The 21,908-nt window shown below is 43.0% G+C and overlaps 1 protein-coding gene across 1 annotated transcript in view; it reads left to right on the top strand.

The window, feature by feature from the left end:
- The window catches only part of LOC105837946 (ribosome biogenesis protein NOP53), a 47,688-nt gene extending 43,089 nt beyond the window's left edge, over positions 1-4,599 (top strand). The window contains exon 4 of the mRNA XM_012683152.3: positions 3,390-4,599. Within this exon, the coding sequence (XP_012538606.1) occupies positions 3,390-3,480 (91 nt within the window). The 3' untranslated portion in view covers positions 3,481-4,599. The remainder of the gene's footprint in view (positions 1-3,389) is intronic.
- Positions 4,600-21,908: the final 17,309 nt, after the last annotated feature.

The following is a 21,908-nucleotide window of genomic DNA, read 5'->3' as shown; positions in this document are numbered from 1 at the left end:
TGTACAAGCATAAATGTCGTTTACTTTACGTAAAGCACTGATATCATGTATCGTATTTATAAAACTTTAGTCAAATATGGTAGATCTTGCTTTACAGGTTTATGTTTATGTTCGCAGGTTTATATGTTGTTAAGATCATGACCGTTAGTAATGTATAAAAGTATATATATACATGAAACTCCTTAATTTAGTCAACGAATTGGCCAATTTTTTATTCATATAAAATAGAAAAGTACAACATTTCGACCTTACATTTAGGTCCTTATCAAGTGCGATTGTAACAAGGACGCTTTCAAGTAACTAGCTTCAAATAACGCTAGGATCCGGAAAGCGCTCATATTCTTGAGTTCGTACCAGCGACATCAATTTACACTGGCGCAAAAAAACGAAACAAAATTTTTGACCGATTTTTAGGCAATCTTCAAAGTGATGCAACTTTGCGAAAAATCATCCAAATTACATGTACTTTTTTTAAATTAAAAGGCAAGACTCTACTTGGAGAATCCCTACGCGAAAGTTTGATTTGTTAAGTGCGAACCTTTTGTATTGCATGAAAACCAAACATGTGTTTTTTAATTGAAAAAAGCAAAAGTTTGTTATCATTTTGCACAAATTTTTTGTTAAAATCTTGTTAATATTAATTCAGATTCTTAAAGTTCATTCTTTTCTAAGCAATTAAAAAAAAACATGTCGATACGATGTTTTTTGTTGATTGCACACGAGTTTGAAATTTGCACTGCATTTTAGGGTATTTTAGCAAATACGGTATTTCTTGAATGTCATGAATTTTGAGTATGAATATGATATTGTACATTAATTTTATTCGTATTGAACTCAATCATACCGCTGTCATCAAAGTGATCCGATCTGCACCACGTGGAGAATGACGATTGGATTTTGTACATCAGATTTTGTCCGTTTGTTACTGTGTCCGTTTCACTCAGCCTACTGTGTCCATTTATTATTGTGCGCATTTAGGACGCTCTCTACGGGTTTGCGACTTTTCATGCCAAACAAAGTCCACGCAGTTCGTTTCCAATGTTTTTGCATTAACCAAATAACGACATAAAATTGGTTGGGTTAGAGTTAGGAAAAATTACGGGGAGGGGGTGTACAAAAGGAGGGGCGGATCTCCTCCCCGCCCACGCGTCCTCTATACCATATAACTTTATGATTTATCACAAATTTTATTCCATATTAGTCAGAAAACAATGGTACATTTTTAATCTTTTTTGTTTATAACTTTTTTTAAACTTCCCTCGACTAAAAATTGTAATTTAGATTATTTTTTATCCATAAGAAGCCACTACCAAAAATTTTTGCCTATTTGGAAGTAGAGCCGTGATTCGGAAGAATTACCTTATTATCATAAAACTTGTGTTAATAACTTTTTAATAAATGCCAAATGTGGTCTAAAACTTTTACAACATTGACAACATATTTGAAGATCATCAAAATTGATAAGGAATCGCTAATGTAAATAATTACGTTAATTTTTATTATTTTTAATAGAAATTGGAAAAACTTCAGCCATTATGAAAAAAAATGCAACTCTTCTTTTATTCAAGTCATGTCGCCGTCGAAACACCCTCGGTTATATGATCAACATAATGTTTTTTTCGAGTTCCGTATCGCGGAATGTTGGCTCTAGTTTTACACCAACAACGTTCAATATTTTGAATATATTATCTGGATTGATAAAATTCATTTTATAGTTTACCCGCGTCTCCTGCTTACAGAGCAGAGAGGCGATGCATCTCTCCCTGCACTCCGCCCATGTGTTTTCTACACCGCACTCTTCCCCGTGCTTCAAAACTAATGAAATCGAAGCAAGAAATTAAAAATAAACCTTTGTGTATAACTTAAAAATTGAGACCGAGCGGCGGTAACATGTATAGGGAAAAGTTGTTCAGAATAATGACCCTGACAACATATTTGAAGATCATCGAAATCGTTAATGTAAATAATTACAAATTGCAATTTTAGATAAATGTCCCTATTCCCGATCTCTATAAGGCAGACCCAATCAAAGAATGGCGTTGTCAAGCGTGACGAAAATAAATTCGATAAAGAGTTTTATACTGGTGGATAGCTTCATCCATGCACTTTCCAAAAATTGTAGACTTAACCCATTCCATCAAGTATTTTTCTAGATAGAGAAGAATAAAGGCGTACTAGTGCCCTTTCTACCGACCAGCTGTATCCAATTCCGACCGGGCATGTCCCCATTACCGACCACTTTTTTTTAGAGCATACAAGGCGGAGGTTTCAAACGAAAAATAAATATAAAAATGAACATAAATTAATGATAAACATAAATAATACACAAATTATGAAAATAGGCATTTTATTTTAATTTAATAATATCAAACAATCAATATTAGCTTAACTTAATGTAATAATCGAAGAACAAAATTTATATTTTTAAAATCTTATTTTAAAATTTACAAAATTTTTAATATTTTTGCAGATTTTTTTAGTGTTCGACAATACACTGACGTTTACGTGTACGGTAATGGGAACATGCAGGCGTTTTGCTATGCCTAACCTCGATCGAATAAATAAAAATATGACAGTTTCCGACTGATTTTTGTTTCCGAGTATGGCAATCAAACTGTAACAAATCATCTATTGCTTGAATTATTCCTTACAAAAGGATTTTTAACGAAATACAGACTAGTTAGACGACCGGTTTAATTCTTAACTTTACTTTTAAGAATATGCGTGGATGGTGACGTGCGGCAAAAAAATGCGAAAAGAAGGATATCTAATTATTGTACTCACTCTGCACGCTACAATTTTTTTGTACTACATAAATTTTGGAATTTTTCCACTCCACTAATAAACGTGTTGATGAATCGGCAGCCTCGTAAATAACGTTTCACGTTAAAGTGGCCAGTAGAGGGAGCATGGTCGGGAATAGGGACATTTATTTTATAGATTAGAAAACGCAGTCTGAAAAATATTTTTTTATTCTTGTTATAAAGTCCAGTTTATATGATGGAAAAGGATTTCTAAATCTAAAAGAAATGCATACAAAATCTTGTGAATGATATGCACGAATGATTACATTATATTGACCCCGATTAAATTTGATGGGCACTTTAGCATTTTCTTAAGAAATATTTTTTTTTAAGACGTTTAGTTTTTAAGAATATTAAAAAAATATTAAATTTTTGACCTTTTAAATACGAATATTTTCTTAAGAAAAAATACTGGAATAAAAATGAAAAAGAGTATTAAGTAAAAAGAAAAATAATTTGCATATGAACATTATTTGGTTAGTTCTGATATTAAAACGTTATTAGATTTTTAATTATTTTTTATATTATTTAGTTATATAGTTAAAAAATTTTTTTATAATAAAAATCTAATATTTTTTTATTTAGGAAACGGGACAAAGCAAAGATGAAAAAATTTATAAAATCTGACCATAAAATAAAAAACTTGGATGACATCAAGGCAACTACAATTTTTTAAAAAACAGGATTTAATATTTGATTTGATTAATCTATTATTTTGACATTGTATGTAATTGTGTCGCTATGACGTGCTAAGATCTATAGCAAAAAGAAAAAAAATTTAACCAGTAAAATGTAAGCAGTAAAGAAATCAGCAGTTTGGATTCGATTATGTTATGCTTTAACCCTCCGTCTGTACACTTACTTTCACCAATACGGTCTGTGCACTGATTCCTTTTTGTCCTGTCCCTTTTAAAATGTTTTTAAAATGTTAAATACATGCAACAAAATCTTAAAAAATTCTTATGTACTCTTGAGTGACTACATTTTAAATTTTAATAATTATTTTGGTCATTTATTAAAAGGGAGCCAAGCTCCATCTATCACCAGTTTTGTGATATACAAGTGAAAAATTTAGTTTGTTTCCTTTTGGGGTTAATGTACAGACGGAGGGTTAATTTCTTAATTGTGAAGCCTACGAGACATACAAAAATACATAAAATAGAAGTAATAAATAAATCAACCAATTAGTCGAAAACATAAGCAGTCATTTTAAAAACAACGTTGAAATTGTTGAAATTTTTACTCGCGTCTTAAGTTTTGTGTTTACAATGCTAGAATTCGATTGTTGTTACACATTGATTACATATTTTTGTATACGGTTGGCGGATTGTCTTATTCCTGAAATTTTTTTATGTATTATGATCTAGCTACTAGACTTTAACACATTAAAATACATAAATAGTAATAGCTATATTGGATATGCCATATTGGACACGGTAAACGCTTATCACGTGGCGAAAATGAATGCAACGAAATCTTTCGCTACATAAAATAAAATCACTTCATCCAACTTTGATTGGCTACCGCGTTGCATCTTGTTGCGTGGTAAGTGTTTCAGCGTTCAATGTTCAGAAACTATAAAATATGAGTAATGAAAAGTACTTTACACAGTAGTACTATAGAACTATAATTTTTAACATTGCTTAAGTTTTCAATTGTAATAGATTTATTTATTTTATGTCTTACTGCTTATGTATTTTTGTGTGCCCTAGATTTAATTTGTCATATGTATGTTACAACGATATCTCAACTGGAGTTCAAAATATAGTTGACACTTAGTGCGTTTTACTTGTAACGCTGGCGAGTATTATTTACCTTTGTTTAATATTTGATAAACAACAAGAAGGAAATAATTCCAAGATTATTGCGAACGTTAAGTGTAACATATCTTTCGTATCACGTAAATCACTTAGACTGGGAGTATCCCGTTTGGGCACGTAAGGATTGAACACGGTTTGATTGGACACGCACGATTGGACACCACACGATTGGACACCGCATTATTGGGCACTGCACGATTGGACACCGCATTGTTGGATACTACACGATTGGGGATATACACACACACACCCATTTACATGTGTTTGCAGATTTCCAATACAATTTACATGGATTAGTGACGGATGGGATGGGTGCGGAAGAAGAGGCCGAAGGCCCCTGTTGAATCCACGCGCGCGCGCGCGCGCGTGCGTGTGTGTGTGCGAAGCATTCTCTACACCACATAAGTTTGCGACTTTCTACGCAAAACGAAATGCTCGTAAAAATACGTATATAGACGTTTGAAATTTACATTTTTTTTAGCAGAGCGACGTTTTTTTGTGCCAGATATTTCTAAGGTTAGATAATCTGTCATATGATATATTAATGTTTTTTACTAGAAGACTGTGCGGTGTCCAATAATGCAGTGTCCAATCGTGCGGTGTCCAATAATGCGATGTCCAATCGAGCGTGTCCAATCGAGCCATGTCCAATCGTTACGTGTCCAAAAGGAAGTCTCCCACTTACACCGTTATTCATAGTCGAGTCTTATATTTAAAATCATCTTAAATACAATTTTGAGATATAATCAACCAATTACAGAGCTGTATTAGCATCTTGAGACATTACTTGAGACGATCTTAAAATAAGATTTGGCTATGAATATATTGCCCTTATATTCTGTACGCCGAGAGAGCATAAACTGGGCAGATAAGTTTTTATTTAATTACTTCGTAGAAGTAATTCCTACTATACCGTTTGCTTGTGCTGTTTGCCAGTGCCTGCAACAAATAACGCGGAGCTACCAAAATTAATAGTTCAATATCAGTAATTACTGAAATACTCTTGAAATAGCTCAGTTTTACATTAAGTGCATTTTTGTGCTGTATTCACAAAGTTTTACAATGACATAAATTTAAAATATTGCCGGATGTTCAGAATCATCGTTATCTTCTTTAAAGAAAAACAAACGAAGCTTAGTAGATAATACAAAATAAATATTAGGTGCTTTCTTTTTAGGAGATACAAATTGTCACAGGTTGGCATATTTGAGCACAATTTGTCACAGACAATGGAATGCAATATATAGTGTAGGTATGATATCTAATCTGATAATAATATAATAATCGTGGCCCTAAACGTTGCCACTCTGCTCTATGCGCGGTTTGTTTATGCTCTCTCGCCGTACAATGTAAAGTTATTACTAACAGTTAAATTTGATGATGTGAAAAACGTTGTGGTGACATGTATTTGTGATTTTAAACTACTGGGCAGAATTAAAGGAACAAAAGTTTGAAATAGCGCTAAGTTCGCAAAAGTTGAGCAAAAAAATCTAAATTTTTTATATGATGTTTAACTATGATGTTTATATACACTGGTGCAAAGAAAACGATACAAAAATTTTGACCGAATTTTTCAAAGTAAAGCAACTTTGCGAAAAATAAGCCAAATTACATGTACTTTTTTTAAATTAAAGGGCAAAGCCTCTACTTTGAGAATCCCAGAGCGAAAGTTTGATTTGTTGAGTGTGAACCTTTTGTATTGCACGAAAACCAAAGACGTTTTTTTTAATTAAAAAAGTAAAAGTTTGTTATCATTTTTTACAAATTTCTCGTTAAAATCTTGCTAATATTCATTCAGATTCTTAAATTCGTTCTTTTCTAAGCAATTAAAAAAAAATATAGATACGATGTTTTTTGTTGATTGCACACGAGTTTGAAATTTGCACTGCATTTTAGGGTATTTTAGCGAATAAATACGGTATTTTTTTAATATCATGAATTTTGAGTATCAATATGATATTGCACATTGATTTTATTCGTGTTTAGCTCAATCATCAGAGTGACCCGATGTGCACCACGTGGAGGTTGACTGTCGGATTTTGCACATCATCTATCGGTGGAAATTTACACTTACTGATCTGAATATAGCGGATAGCTAATGCGCTAATTTTATTGAAGTCGACAGAAGGTTTGCTATTTTAGTAGCCTGCTCATATCACACAAATATACACTTACTCATACATAAAAAATAAGAATTTAAATTTTATTTAAAACATTAGCCCTTTTCAGGGCCACATAATGTGCAAAATCCGACCGTCAACCTCACGTGGTGCACATCGGATCTAAAATGCAGTGCAAATTTTAAACTCGTGTGCAATCAACAAAAAACATTGTATCGACATGTATTCGCAACTCGGCGAATACATGTCTCGCTGGATGAACTCGCTGCATAACCCCTGAGGATGTTAAGCAGGGTGAGAGGACGTTTGTGGAACAGGTGTTAGATCAAATGCATTACAATTACGTGTCACGTGGATTCATCGTGATGTCCGAGTCGTACCGTATATTTATCACAGATCTTATTGAGACACGTTACATGCGGTTATTTGGTTTTCAGCACACTAATGAGATTGTTTAGAGTCATTAAACAATGTCCACTAACTCGGCAGAAATTATATTAATTTGTTACCGGTGACGACGATGATGCCCGTGAGCCGGAATCACGCGGCGCCGGCGTAGTGAGCTTGAGCCTCTCGATGTTGATGCACTAGAGCAGTATGGATGAGTTTTAATGATGATTAAATGAGTCCTTCCTTGAGTAATCGTCGGATGAATCTCCTATGATCTTACGAATAGATTCGAGCACCAAAACTATGTCGAAACAATAGCACGATGAACGAAAGTGAACCACCGCCGTAGAGCACACGTACCGAAGTAGTTAATTCTGGTGATATACGCATGCTGGCGCACCACGATCTACGCGAACGGTGATCGATAGCTGCTGCCATCTGACGTGACGGCGCGAACTCAATACATGCTGAATCCCGAGCATTTTTTTTTAATTGCTTAGAAAAGAATAAACTTTAAAAATCTGGATTAATATTAGTAAGATTTTAACGAGAAACTTGTGAAAAGTAATAAAAAATTTTTACTTTTTCAATTAAAAGAAACATGTTTGGTCTTTATGCAATACAAAAGATTCACACTTAACAAATTAAACTTTTGCTTAGGGATTCTCAAAATAGTCTTTGCCCTTTAATTTAAAAAAAAGTACATATAATTTGAATGATTAATTCGCAAAGTTGCATTACTTTGAAGATTGCCTAAAAATTCGGTCAAAATTTTTGTCTTGTTTCTTTTTGCGCCAGAGTATGATGTTTATATATATACATATATATATATATATATATATATATATATATATATATAATCTATAGAATATCTCAAAACATTATAAGGTATAACATTTTTATTTTAAATAAATTAATAAACTTTTGCTTGAGATTGTAAAATAATTTTTGTTAATAAATTAATTAGTATTTAATTATACATAGTATTATTATATTTACCATCGCCCGTTCTACAGTTGTCTCAATGGTTAAAGAGAAAGTAATAATACTAACAGTTTGTAACATGTTGTAACGTTATTTATTCTTGTAAGATTAATAATTCTCAAACAATATTACAATATTCTACTTATAGTCCGGGAGCCAGCGACAGTTTGGACTTAGTCATTTCACGAAAGCTGATTTTTATTTATAAGAAAGATATTATTGTGCTATTAAATGAAACGACCGTCAGATGGTTCAATAGCGGTGGGGGTGGTTGCAGTAGTGCCTCCCACGCGTAAAAAAATGATTAAAAATTATTTTAGCAAAGCTGAAAATTTTTTTACCGTTTAATTATGCTCTAAGATAGCGGAAAATATAAGTTAGCTGGCGAAATGGTGAGGGAAAATGCATCAGCTATTTACGTAAACGCGTTAAAAAATAATTAAAGTTTAATGACATTAGCAAAGCTCAAATTTTATTTCTGTAAAAGTTTATTAAATGTATTTAACGAAAAAAATAGCTAAGTGTATAGTGGTGGAAAAACTATCAGCTAATGCAAAAACATGTAGCACGCCCGCGACTTACAAGGGAACCTCACGAACCCGAAAATTCAAGTTTTAATGAAACTTGGCATAAATGTAGAGCGGGTACATGAATTTAGAAATTTTTAGTTGATGCTTATAAACTGTTTGAAGAGGTGAAACCACCCTTCAAAGTTGAGACATTTTTGCGTTTTCTCGATATATCTCGCAAACTAAACAAAATATAAAAAAATGTTTCATACAAAAGTTTTACAGCATAAATATCTCTATTTAACTATGCTATTTATTTTTTCAGAAAAAAATTTTTTTTTAAGATTTTTTTTAAACGTATGGACAGAGTTGTTCAGATCAAAGATTTTGATTTCCTATATACTTACGGGGTATCTTTACACTTCGCAGTACTGTGGCAAAATGATATCTTCCGACCAGTTGCTATTTTTTTAGAACACATAATGTTATTTATAAGATTGACAATATTAGATTCGTTTATTTTTAAACAATAGAGACAACGCCGTATTTATCCTCAGTTAGTTGATCAGAAGCGTTAGAATGTATATGCTTTAATAAAAGTTTAGCTTTTTGCCGAAATTTTACAAGCACTATTTAAAATTAGTAAGTCATCTAGATAACCTTCCGTTTTTTAAATCCTTTTTAAATACTTTGATTGTATTACTTTATATTCGATATTGTCAATATCAACTAGGTGTAGGCTTAATTGTGTTACGTTTCGCCTCTTCCACGAAGTATAGATAACGCTGCAGTGTTTGTAAATAGGCCTTACATTTTTCTCTTTCGCCCGCAAATTTGCTTGAGTTGAAAATTTCGAACATTTTCTTCATTTAGTTTATTTAATGTAGTATCCGGTGTTTGAATTGTTTTATTATTTAATGCCTGTGTTAATTGCTTAACTTTTTCTTTTGATGTCAAGACCATTTTTTGCGTATTCCATTATTCTTTAGCAACCTCCTACAAGATGATAATACAGTACTCAGTATAGGGACCGGTAATAAAGGTAAGAAACTTCCTCGTTGTACGATTAAACGTTTTTTGTTCTTTCAAGACTCGTCGTTTTTATCGGCTAGTCGACGTAATATGTTTCAACGCATAACGTTTCAACCGCTGTTTATATGATTGTCCGTTATTATGAGGACACAGTTGAGAAAATAGATGTAGAAACATTAAACCTTTTATAAAACATTAATAAATGTTTGCGCAATTAAATTTTGAAATGATATGTTTGCATAGCAATAGCGATATGGCGAATCATCTTAACAGCACATTTGCAAAATTAAATTTAGAAATAAATTGTACAATAATTGAAAAAAATATTTTAGTCGTAACATGTTTAAAATATTTAGAAATATAATTGTGCATAAAAGACTCAAATTATTCCCCAATTATTTCTAAATTATGATGCATAAATATTGAAACATGGAATGTGACTGTGATGCACTGACACCAAGAATGTCGTAAGCGATAAAGGTGTCAAGTAACACTTCGCGTATGCAACACCGCCCGGCATACATACCGAGCGTCGCACCGGGCAATGCACCCGGTTGCCTAATATACAACACTCAAAATCTCTTGATGTTGGAATCTGCGTAGCCAGCAATTGCTGGTTAAGCAAGTGCACTGACTGAAGGCCAGTGACCGCGGAAGTACCCTCCCTGGTTATACGCCAAAAATCGGTGTATATAAACACCGCTGTAAAGATAACGAGCGGGCTTACTTGCGTACCATACAGCGACGAACCTGTGTCGCTCGTCATACTATCTTTTGTACGGGTTTATTAATTAACGAATTGTAACTAAATTGAGAGAAAATATATAGTGTTAATATACTATCGGTGTTGTCTCTGTGCAACCTGACTCGAGAAGTTACGGCAGCGATCCCCAATACCGTGTCTCGTAATAAGGGGCATAACAAATTTGGTGGCAGTGGAATTCACTGCCGAAAAATTTACCGAAAAGGATAAATACTCCCTAACGGATTCAGAGCCAAGAGAAGAACAGTCAAGAAAGAGCGGAAGCCAATCAAAGTGAACAAAATTCGCCGAAGATTCTGCACAACACAGCCGAGCCGATCAGCTAATCTGCGGACCCGAGATCCAGCAAGGAAGACAGCCGGGTATCACGATTGTAACGTGCAAAGTATATGAGGTATTGGCGCAAAACGCACGATTTTGATAATGTACTTTATGTTTCGCAAACACCATGATTAATTAAGTAATTATATGTTGCATTATTTTACCGCATGAAACTAAGCGGCCGATGATTAATTTGCCGACGGCTATGATCAGTGAAATACGCCGAAGCGGCATAATCTTTTATGTATGTAATCTTTTAATAAATCGCCCTGAAAAAGGGAAGTCATTCATTTAATTATACCTTGCATAAATAGCATAATTTTTTGAGGTTAGGAAATGCGAGCTAATTTTGCAATTCTGACATTGGATTCGAATTCAGCGGGTTAAAATACATAAGTTCAATTGTACACCATTTAAGTCGCAAACCCATGTGGTGCAGTGAATGCTTTACACACACACACACACACACACACACACACACACGGGGGGGGAGGTGCAAGGGGGGCCTTCGGCCCCCCTCCCGCCCCCACCCCGTCCAAGTCGCTAACCCATGTACACATTGCAAACGCAGCCACAACGTATGAATATTTAATATGCGTTTGATTAAACGATGTCCAAATGAATGGTGTGCAAATGATCGGTGTGCATCTTTGCGTGTGCAAATAATCAGTGTGCATTTTTCCGTGTGCAAATGATCGGTGCGCATCTTTCCGTGTGCAAATGATCAGTGCGCATCTTGCCGTGTGCAAATGATTGGTGCGCATTTCTTGGTGGGCAAGTGAACGGTGTTCAAGTAAATGGTGTGCAATTGAGCGGTGTGCAAATGAATGGTGCAACTTTTACGTGTCCAAGTGAACGGTGGGCATTTTTTCGTGTGCAAATATCCGGTGGTCAAATTTTACGTGTGCATATAACTGGTGTGCATTTTTAATAAAATTTCTTTTGTGTCCAAATGCTCAGTGTGCAAATGCACTGTGGTCATTCGAACCGTGCGCAAGGTATCGTGTCCAAAAGCACCGTGTCCATTTGAACCGTGTCCAAGTGAGTCCCAACCGTCCGTGGGGTGCCCCGGGTGGCGCCACTCGTTGCGGTGTCCGGGAGGTCGGAGGCCCGGAACCCTTGAAAGCCCATAGAGGCTGAGCCTGCTTCAACCCGTGGGCAACTAAGAGGCTAGAACCCAGTGCCGGGGATGATATTTCCCCCGGCCAGAGGTATATGTCGACCCCCCGGGGGAACTCGGGCCCCACCCAGTAATGGGTGGATGAGGGCACGCCCGGTCGGCGGAGCCGCAGCGGGAAGCGGGAGCAAATTAAGAATGAATGCAACTAATAATGATAATAATAATAAGAGCACCCAAAAACAGAGCAAAAGGACAAAGACAGAGGAGGTGAAATTTAGTGAGAGAAAAGGTGGCGCAGGTCCCCTGCTTACTGGAGATCTCTCGACATCGAAGAGCGGAAGGAGATGCATAGATGCAGACAGGATCACGTCTCCTACAGTGAAAGTGGAAACGATAAAACCAGGAACTTCGGAGGACTACCCAATAATCGACCTTACGGTGAGTTCTTCAGATGAGGAACCCAATCCAGCACAATTGCAGGATGGGCTGCAAGAAGCGGTGAGAAATGGGACCCTCGCACCCCCAATTGAAACTGGGCCTCGGTCAACCTCCCGTAACTCAGAAGACGAGAGCTCTAAGAAACAGCATGAAGAACGAAGACAGATGCGTTTGTCATCGGAAGTGCTATCATCTATGGAGAGGGCCCTAGGATGGGGGGCGGTAGTGCAGGTAGGCACTCCGTCCTTCACCCCTGATGTAGAATGGCCGCTTGAGTCCCATGGCTGGTCTAAAGATAATAATATGACAGGAGATGGCGCTACCAGAGAAAAAAGGGACCAGAGCCTGCGCGGGAGATGATAGGTGCTTCGGGTGCGACCCCCCGCGACAATAACCCGAATGGAAAGGATGAGGAAAGGGTTGCTCCTAACAAAGACGATGCATGTTCCGTTGGTCCTGGTGAAGCCGAGAAAAGTGGCGTACCCTCTAGACAAAGGCAAGAGCCATCCATGGAAGTGCAGGTTGTAGAGGACGAAAGTCAAGGCCAAAGCAAAAGAAAGAGAACTGGTGAGGGCTCCACTTCCGAAGAAGAAGCCCTCACCCCAATAAGGAAGCCCAAATCAAATCGTCGTCAGCGCAAAATAAGAATCTTATTAACGCAGGAGAAAGAGATTACCCCCACTCCCTCCGGTTTCCCCGGACCGGGAGATACTAAAAAAATTTGCAAAAAAAGGGATGCAAAGACGGGAGAGCAGTCGGGCAATACGAGCTAAAGGCAGGTTTACCACCTCGGAGGTGTCGTCTGAGAGCAGCTCCGACTTGGAAGACTCCGGAGAATCACTCTCAGAAGAGGAACCCCGGACTGCCTCAAAAGCAAAAAAGCTCGCGGCCAAAAAAGGCAAGGCCTTGCCTACTAGATCTAGGTCAGGCTCTGAAGACCGACGCGCCAAGGAAAAAAAGGACAAGAAGAAGAAGAATCCAAACGCCGGAGGTGACTTGGGTATATCGGACCCACCCAAGCGTACTATATGGGATGACAGCCACAGACGTGGGTAATCTTGCCGTAAAGTGGCTAGATGAGATCGAAAAGGACAGGTCAAAATGCGCCAACCTGCAAGGCCGAATCAACGGCCGAATGAAAAAGAGGTTGGCATATGTTAAGGAGGCTATGCACTCGCTCGTGTCAAAAACTCACATGACAGGAGACCCCACCTACTACAGAATGCAGATCCATGAGCTGGAGACCGAGCTCAGGGACCGGCGAGAAAGAGAAAGGGACCTCAGGAGGGAACTCATAAAGGCAAGGAAAATAAATCCTTTCTCCAATGTGTACGGCTATCTTTCTCCTCCACGGGAAGTGCCCACAGTGGAGGATTTTCCTCCTTTACCTGCTCCTCCTTCACCATCTAATCCGGGAGGTACGGAGTCTATTACAGTGGAGCCCGATATACATTTTATGGCTGGACGTGAAGACGCGGAAATGGAGTGGTTCCGGACGGCTGATCCGAGAACTTGGCGGCTTTAGAGGAGCTTCCTCTTGTAATGAGGCCTTCGCTCAAATGAGTATCACACCCGATACCAGAAAGCGGTGGGCTGGCCAAGCCGAGAATCATTGGAAATGTGCAACTGGTCTTCCCCTCCCGGGTTGCCTCGGGCACTCGAAATGAAGCGGAAAGCAAAATAGTGGGGCGTGGTGAGGGCAAGGATGATGAAACCTGGAGTCAGGTATCAAGAAAGAAAAAGAAGGGAAAAAGCCCCACGAAATCTGGGCTGAGAAATGGGGAGGATACTCGCGATGTGGTCCCCTTGGTCGCTGAGGGTCACGCTGCGGCAAAAACTTCCCGAAGATGCGTAAACCACTAAATACAGGCGAGAGAATACCAGCAACAAGGAGAAAACCCCTGTCGCCGAAAGAAGCCATAAAACTGGCCAAGAAGAGAGTGCCTAGGGCTGCTGCAATCTCAATCGAGGAGGTTGCTCCAGGGTTTAACTATGCCGCTGCCCTCAAAGAGGCCAGGGGAAAGATCTCTCTCTCTCTCTCTCTCTCGGTGAGTAGAGGCGTACCTCAGGGCTCTGTCCTTGGTCCGTTTTTTTGGAATATCACATACGATGAGGTCCTCCGTACTAACCTTGGGGAAAACTGCACCATAGTTGGATACGCGGACGATACGTTGATTTTGTGCGCAGGCGACGACTTGAATTCCACGCAGCGCGGGGCTAACACAGCAATCGCAAAGGTCGTAGACAGCATCAGCGCAGCAGGCCTAGCGGTTGCACCTGCCAAGACCGCAGTGGCGGTATTCTGTAATAGAAGAGTGGCGCCACGGGGGCGGACTTCCCATGCGTTGAGGTGGGCTCTACGAGCATCCGGGTATCCCCAGGCATTAAATACCTGGGGGTCACTCTGGATGCGAGCTGGACGTTTACGGATCATTTGGAGGCCGTTACCGCAAAGGCAGGACGAGTGTCCCTGGCACTGAGAAGACTTATGCCTAATCTTCAAGGTCCTTGTGAGCCCAAGATGAAGTTATATGCACGCACTGTGGAATGCGTGATGTTGTATGCCAGTCCAATATTGGCAGAAGGAATCGTGGAATATAGAAGAATGGGTTTGTCCCATGAAAGCGATGATGCGCTTCCTAGCACAGAGAGTGATCTCGGCTTACAGAACCGTAAGTCACGACACAGCAACATTGCTGGCTTGAATGCCTCCCCTTCTCCTTGAGGCGGAAAAAAGGAGAAGGATATATGCCAGAAGTAGGGACTACAAGAAACACGGAACATGGTCAAAGACAGACAGACAGACAAAGCGTTTATTATCGTTCTAGGGCAGGCCCTCTAAGAACGTTAAGAGAGAATACAGTGAAGAGCGCAAGAGTGATAATACGATACAAGATACATTAAAGAAAACAATATGAAAGTTTGAAATTAAGAGTACCAGCGCAGGAGGATAGAAATATGCGTAATTACAAATGCCGAAAAAATCATATGTACAAAACTAAATTGAGAATAATACAGATTTTTGAGTATTACAGAGATAACGGAAAAAATATGTAAAATTGTTTTAGCGTACGCGCATTAATGACAAGGTGATAGACGATATATAAAAGTAATATAAAAAAATATAAATTGGGATAAGATTTGATGGAAGATGAAATTGCATAAGTGTGCATGACATTTCGCGACCCGACTGTCCAGCGATTGTATGAGTGAGAGGGTTCGCAGGTTGTAAGTGTGCTCCGATTACGCTAATTGACCGGAAGGTCAGACGAAGATCACACAAACTAGCGCCGGACCGACGCGCCATCCTCCCGCAGATGACTGAAGAGCCCCCGCCGAAACGAAGACAATGAATCCGATGTCCTGATGGCGATCGGGAGAGAGTTCCAGGAAGAGGAAGCAACGTAGCAGAAGGATTGCTGATAGGTGGAAGTTCTGCATTGGGGGATTGTGAGATTGTAAGGTGAGATCCGGGATGTGGAGCGGGGGGCGATGCAGGGACGAAAGTTGGACGCAAGGTAAGAAGGACAGCCTGATCGAAGGACAGAGAAAAGTAGACAACCGGCGAGATAGGTTCTCCTGTCATCCGTGGTCAGCCATCCCAAGGTCCGATAGTGGTGAGAGATATGTTCATCTCTCCGCAGGTTGAGGATGAAACGAACGCAGGCGTTCATTAGTCGCTTCAGTTTAAGTCGCTGCTGACCGGTCAGGTCAGAGAGCACGGCTGAGCAATAGTCAAACAACGGGAAGATCAGCGATGTCACAAGTCGCGTGCGCATTGATGTTGTGAGGCAGTTTTGGTGATATTTCAATTGCCATAAAGCTCCGGTTACTTTGTTTGACGTCTCTCTGACCCGCTCGGCCCAGCTGAGATTGCTGGAAATCTGTACACCTAGATTGGTCGCATGGTCAACGAAATTTATCGGAGTTTCGTTGATGCTCAAACTGAGGCGACCATCCCCGCGCATGGCCTTCACGTACCTAGTGCTACCCATAAGAAGCGCCTTGGTTTTATTAGCGTTGAGAGTGAGGCCATTGCGAGCCGACCAGCCCTCCAGCGAGGCGATGTCACTCCTGACGCAACTGAGAGCGAGATCGAGGTCACGAGGAAGGAAGTGCATGTATATTTGCAGATCGTCTGCATATAGTAGGTGATGACAGTGGGAGATAATGTGTTGAATGTCGTCGATAAAGATGGCAAAGAGAAGCGGGCCGAGGACGGAGCCCTGGGGGACGCCTGCTAAAACGGGAGCCCATGAAGAGAGCCCGTCGACAGCTCGCACCCTCTGGTATCTGCCGGTGAGATAGGATTTAAACCAGTGTAGGGCTGGATTGGACAAACGGAATTTGGCTAACTTATTTAAAAGAAGGTTGTGGTTGACGGAATCGAAGGCCTTGGAAAAATCAAGTAAGATGAGGAGGGTGACCATCCTCTTGTTCACCGCGAGCCTGACATCGTCGACAAGCTTAATCAGCGCGGTCTGGGTACTATTACCCCGTCGAAAGCCGGTCTGGAAGGAATCTAGCGGGCAATGAAGAGATAGATGGGATGAAAGTTGGTCATGGCTTATGCGCTCAAGGACCTTGGAGAGGAAGCAAAGGAGGGAGATGGGGCGGAAGTCGGAGAGGGCTGAGGGATTTTTAATTTTTGGGAAAGGGATGACATGTGAATATTTCCAGGAGGAAGGAAAAATTGAGGTGTTTAGGGATGAGTTGAAGAGGTCTAGGATTACGGAGAAGGTTACAGGAAGGCTGTTTAGGAGTAGCCGACGGTTGATATTGTCAGGGCCGACAGCGTTGGAATGACATTTTATGAGAGCATTCCGCAGGTTATCAGGAGTGATGTGTTTGAAATAGAAAGTGGAGGGGTCTGAGAGAGTGGAGAGGGGTACAGGAGGAGTGAGACGGGAAGGGACGGGAGAATGTGGAATGGTGCAGGAAGGGAGATGTGCCGTGGAGAAGTAGACATTGAGGTCGTCTGGAGGGAAGTCGGGTGGTGAGGGGGTAGATTTTGGTTTGGCAAGGCCCAAGGAACGCAGCTCTGCCCAGAGCCGTGAGGGGGAGGAGCGGGTGCTGAGGCGTGAAGAGATATAATTGTTTTTGGCGGAGGTGATAAGAAGGCTAACCTCGTTCCGCAGGGAAACATAAGCTGCGCGGTTGACGGGTGATGGGTGTTGAAGGAGAACTCTCTGCGAGGGATCTCTTCTACGCATCAGCACCCTGAGGGATGAGTCGAGCCATGGAGCTGGAGGACGCCTCACCGTGAGAGAGCGCAGAGGTGCGTAGCGATTCCTGGTATCGAGGAGGTAACCGGACAGCAATCGTACCTTCTCGTCGAGGGAGGAGGAACGGAGGATGGCGGTCCAGTCAAGCGTTGCCAGGGAACTGAGGAAGGAATCAAGGTCGAAATGGGAGTAGTCGTGGACGGAGATGAGCCGGGGAGGCATGCGAGGAATTTGTAGATTCAGGGTGACCTCGATGAGATCGTGAGAGGAGAGGAAAGGCAAGGGTTGCTGGGAATAGGATATGACGAGGGCGCGATCACTGACCAGACAGTGATCAATGCGAGAATGAGAGGAAGCAGTGTGATGGGTATGGGAAAATGGGACGATGTAGAGGTGATTGCTGCAACAGTAGTCAAGGAATGCTTCGGTGTCGTGTGAGTCTCGATTAAGGTCGATATTGAAATCGCCAACGACGACAGCCGCGGCAAAGGAGGGATGAAGTCGCTCAAAGTCAGCCTGAAAAAGAGTGAAGAAGCCCACCTTGGGGGGCCGATAGACCACGCCTAGAAGGAAAGGCCGACAGCCGTCCGCAGTCACGGAGAGAAGCATTCCGGTCGAGAATTATAATGATTGGGCGACGCGGCGAGGATACGGATCCTGAGCCCACGACGCAAGTAAATGCCAATCCCTCCTCCCCTTTTCCCCTCCCTGTCAAGTCTGACGAGACGGTAGTCTTGCAGGTCGACGAAGGAGTCAGGAACGTGTGGCTTCAGCCATGTCTCCGACATTGCAATAATGTCGTAGTTATTTGAAGAGAAAAAGTCGGAGAACTCTGCGAAGTGGGGGAGGAGAGACTGGCAGTTGACATGACAGAGGCGAAGGGGGCCAGTGTGGGGGAGACGCGTCGCGTGGGGGTCGCGTCAGATCTTCCCTCGGGAGGGCTGCTTGGGGATGGCTCCGGCGCCCGCGGTGCGCTTAGGGTGCCCGACGGGGACAGAAGATCGCGGATCCGCAGCGGACAAGGACACAGGTGGCGAGTCCACGCGCACCTGCCCCGCGCCCGAAGGACAGGGAGGCCTCGCACCATCCCGGACGGATGACGCAGGCCGGTTCGCCGAGCCGGAAGAAGCAGGCACAAGTGGAACAGGTGTTGGACGAGAAACGTCCCCGATAACCTCGGCGAGATGAGCCATGTGACGCAGTCTGATGGGTGCGGCAGCATTCCGCGGCCTCACGAGGACAGAGCCATTGCGAATCCACGCGTGGTGAAGCCGGCCCTCCTCTACCGCCCGCCTCGCCTCCCGGAGAACGCTCCTCGTCAGAGCCGTCAGCCTCTCATTGACCTCCACGCTGGACCCGGCGAGAGACTCGGAGATCGCCGCTCCTTTGAGAACCCCCTTGGCACGCTTACCGTCAATCCAACGATTCCGAACCTCGTTTGAAAAGAGCCTGACTACCAGGGGACGGGGGCGATTGCCCTTGGCGGGAATCCGATAACAGGTGATGATGTCGCCCGGCATGACGGCCACAGACAGAGCCGAACCGATCCCGGAAGCGACAACGCGGGGGTCCTCGCCCGCGAGCTCCCTTACTCCGAAGAGAATCAGCTCGGTGTTGAGTTTGTCCCGCTCCAAGGCATCCAACCGCGACTCAAGGTCCGCACGCGAGCCTCCACAGCGCTCCGGGCAAGGTCGAGCCTCCAGGGCCGCCACCCGATCGAAAAGGCCGTCCTGCCGCTCCACGAGACGCGACGTCGAAGTCGAGAGGGAGTCAGCTCGCGCGGAGAGAGACTCGAATGTGGCTGTGAGAGCACCCAGCGAGGACGCGAACCGCTGCACGTTTGTCTCGAGTGAGGACAATTGTGCCCTCACCGCAGTTAAATCCTCCAGCTTAGTCTCGATGTTCGTTACTTTGCTGAGAAGCGAGCCCATGAGATCCCGCAGCGAGTCCGACTCAGCGCCGGAGGCCTTCGAAACCGGAGACCTGACGGCGCCGGCACCAGGGTGGGCGACAGCAGCCCGCGGGAAGAGCCTACTGTTCTTACAGAGGAGACAGCGAAGGTTCCCGATGTCCGGCGGATCCCCTCCGCCCGTCGAAATTCAGCAGCATTCCTCGTAAAAGACATGTTTCAAAACGCGCTCGCAGCAGAGCGCATCCGCAGCTGCCATGAAGCGCTTACATACCGCGCAAGATAGCGTCATTTTTCCACGCGTCGATGTCTGTCAGAACAGCTGACTCACCGAGAGGGGGTCCAGCGGCGTTGACAGCCGAATCCCGACGGAGACGGCTGATCCCCGGAGTGGGGAGCACGAACTTCTCTAATGGTGTTGACGAGTCGATGATCCCGAGCGCGATCACGCAGCGCGGGCGTGAGACACCAGCTGACACGCTTCGAGAAACCTCGATGATAAATCCAATGTGACCGGGTCCGAAATGAGTAAGAAAAAAGGCTTGAAAGCCAAGTAGCGGTACTCACAGATGTGGGACCAGGTCGAACAAAAGAGCCTTCGACAGATTATCTAGAAAAAAGAGCCCCGAGGGGCAGAAAACAGCAGAAAAAAGCCGAGAAACACGAAGCAGCGATAAACACGTCCAACTATACTCACATGCGCGAAGAGAGCCTCTTCGCACAAGAGAGATGTGCAAAGGAGAGAGAACGAGAGATAAAGGAAAAAGAGGACCTCTTAATGAAAAGGCAGTGGGAGCTGCACGTCAGCCGCCCCGATGCTTTTAGTAGGAGAACAAGGGAGGCTATCCGTCCACACTTTTGGAGATGGATAAACAGGAAGCACGGGCAGCTTTCATACCGGGTGACCCAAATCCTCACGGACGGGGTGTTTGGTAAATACCTTGAGAAAATTAGCAAAGAGCGCAGTGTCGGCTGCTGGTTCTGTAAGGCTGCAGTGGACGACGCTGCGCACACCCTGAGTGAGTGCCCGAATTGGACTCCTCAGAGATAGATCCTCATACAAGAGATAGGAGATCTTATCCTATCGGTGATCGGGCAAATCCTTGAGACGGAGGGAAAATGGAAAGCCTTCCATAAGTTTGCCGATGAGGTTGTGAAGGAGAAAGAGAGAGAAGATGGAAGAAGGCGGAGAGTCAACCTTCGCGGTTAGTACTGTAAAGGCGCAGCCAAGATAGAGATAAAGAAGCAGAGATAGAGGAGGAGATACGAGAGGCCTTCCAGGGATTAGATGTTTGGTCCCCGAATGCAAGGGGGGGGAGGTCTTAGACCTTCCCCCCGGGGCCCAGCGACCCCCCAACTTCAGCTCATAGCAAAGAAACGGAGCAACACCACCTTAGCTCTCTGCGACCGAACGTTTTAGTGAGTAGTCCGGCGGCATCCGCCCCTTGGTCGGGTCTGCGTCGCTCACCTCGGTGGGCGACCCAGTTTCGACTTCGCGGGCGAAGGACCGCCGGGAGTCCTACACTGCCTGTCCGGACGGATACCGGACGGGCGTGCGTAAATGCATTTCCTTTTACCCTCGCAAAAAAAGTGGTCCGCCGGATCAACATTACAAAAAATTTTTTTAGGTTAAAAAATGCGAGCTAATTTTGCAATTCTGACGTTGGATTTGGATTCGGGTCAAAATACATAAGGATTGACTAGTCTAGTCCGCCGGACCAATCACTTTTTTTTGTGTGCTTGTGTAATTTATCGTGAGCGCGTGTGCTATGCGATAGCCACGCCCACGCCCAAGTTCGTATATACGCAATAGGCAATTAATTCTATTAGCTGAATCAAGTTGTAACGAACCTCCCGTCCGCCGGCATCACCGACCGCGCGCGGTCCGGCCGAACACCCGCCGGACCGCACAAACGGGCACCGGCCCGTCCTAATCGCCCGAAATAAAAAGCGTCGAGACGAGACATCGTCTCCGTTCCGCGTATTTCCCCGCACGCTCCCAACCTCCACAGGAGGGGAGCGAGTGCGGGGAAACCCGAAGATCTACGAGGATTCCCGATCCTCCACCCGAGCGGGTATAAAAAGCCGCTCCGGTGGAGGCTGCGACACTTCTCGCTCCGACCGTACGCTGGATTCCGATCCCGACCAGAGTACGCTCCTGAGAAGCTTCCTGCGATCAATAATTAGGGTAGAGTGTTCTCTGCCTTAACCGAGAGCTTTCGGTACCGCTCGCATTCTAACTCTTAGTTTGTCTCCGTAGCAGAGGGTAGAGCGTACTCCGCCTTCGCCGAGAGTTCTCGGCTACGGATTATCCTAAGTCGCCCGCTCACCCGACTTGAACACAACGGGGGTGGAGAGTGCTCCGTCTCCCTCGAGAGATCTCGAGATCGACCGGCGTTTTCCTAGATCACCAGACTCGAAAACGAAAGTTCACCGCACGTCACAACACCCCGCGCTTCACGCCGCGTACCGC

This window comes from Monomorium pharaonis, chromosome 4 (assembly GCF_013373865.1).
Source record: "Monomorium pharaonis isolate MP-MQ-018 chromosome 4, ASM1337386v2, whole genome shotgun sequence".
NCBI lineage: Eukaryota > Metazoa > Arthropoda > Insecta > Hymenoptera > Formicidae > Monomorium > Monomorium pharaonis.
Note: the sequence above shows the minus strand (reverse complement) of the source record. Positions and strands in the feature narration are given on the sequence as shown.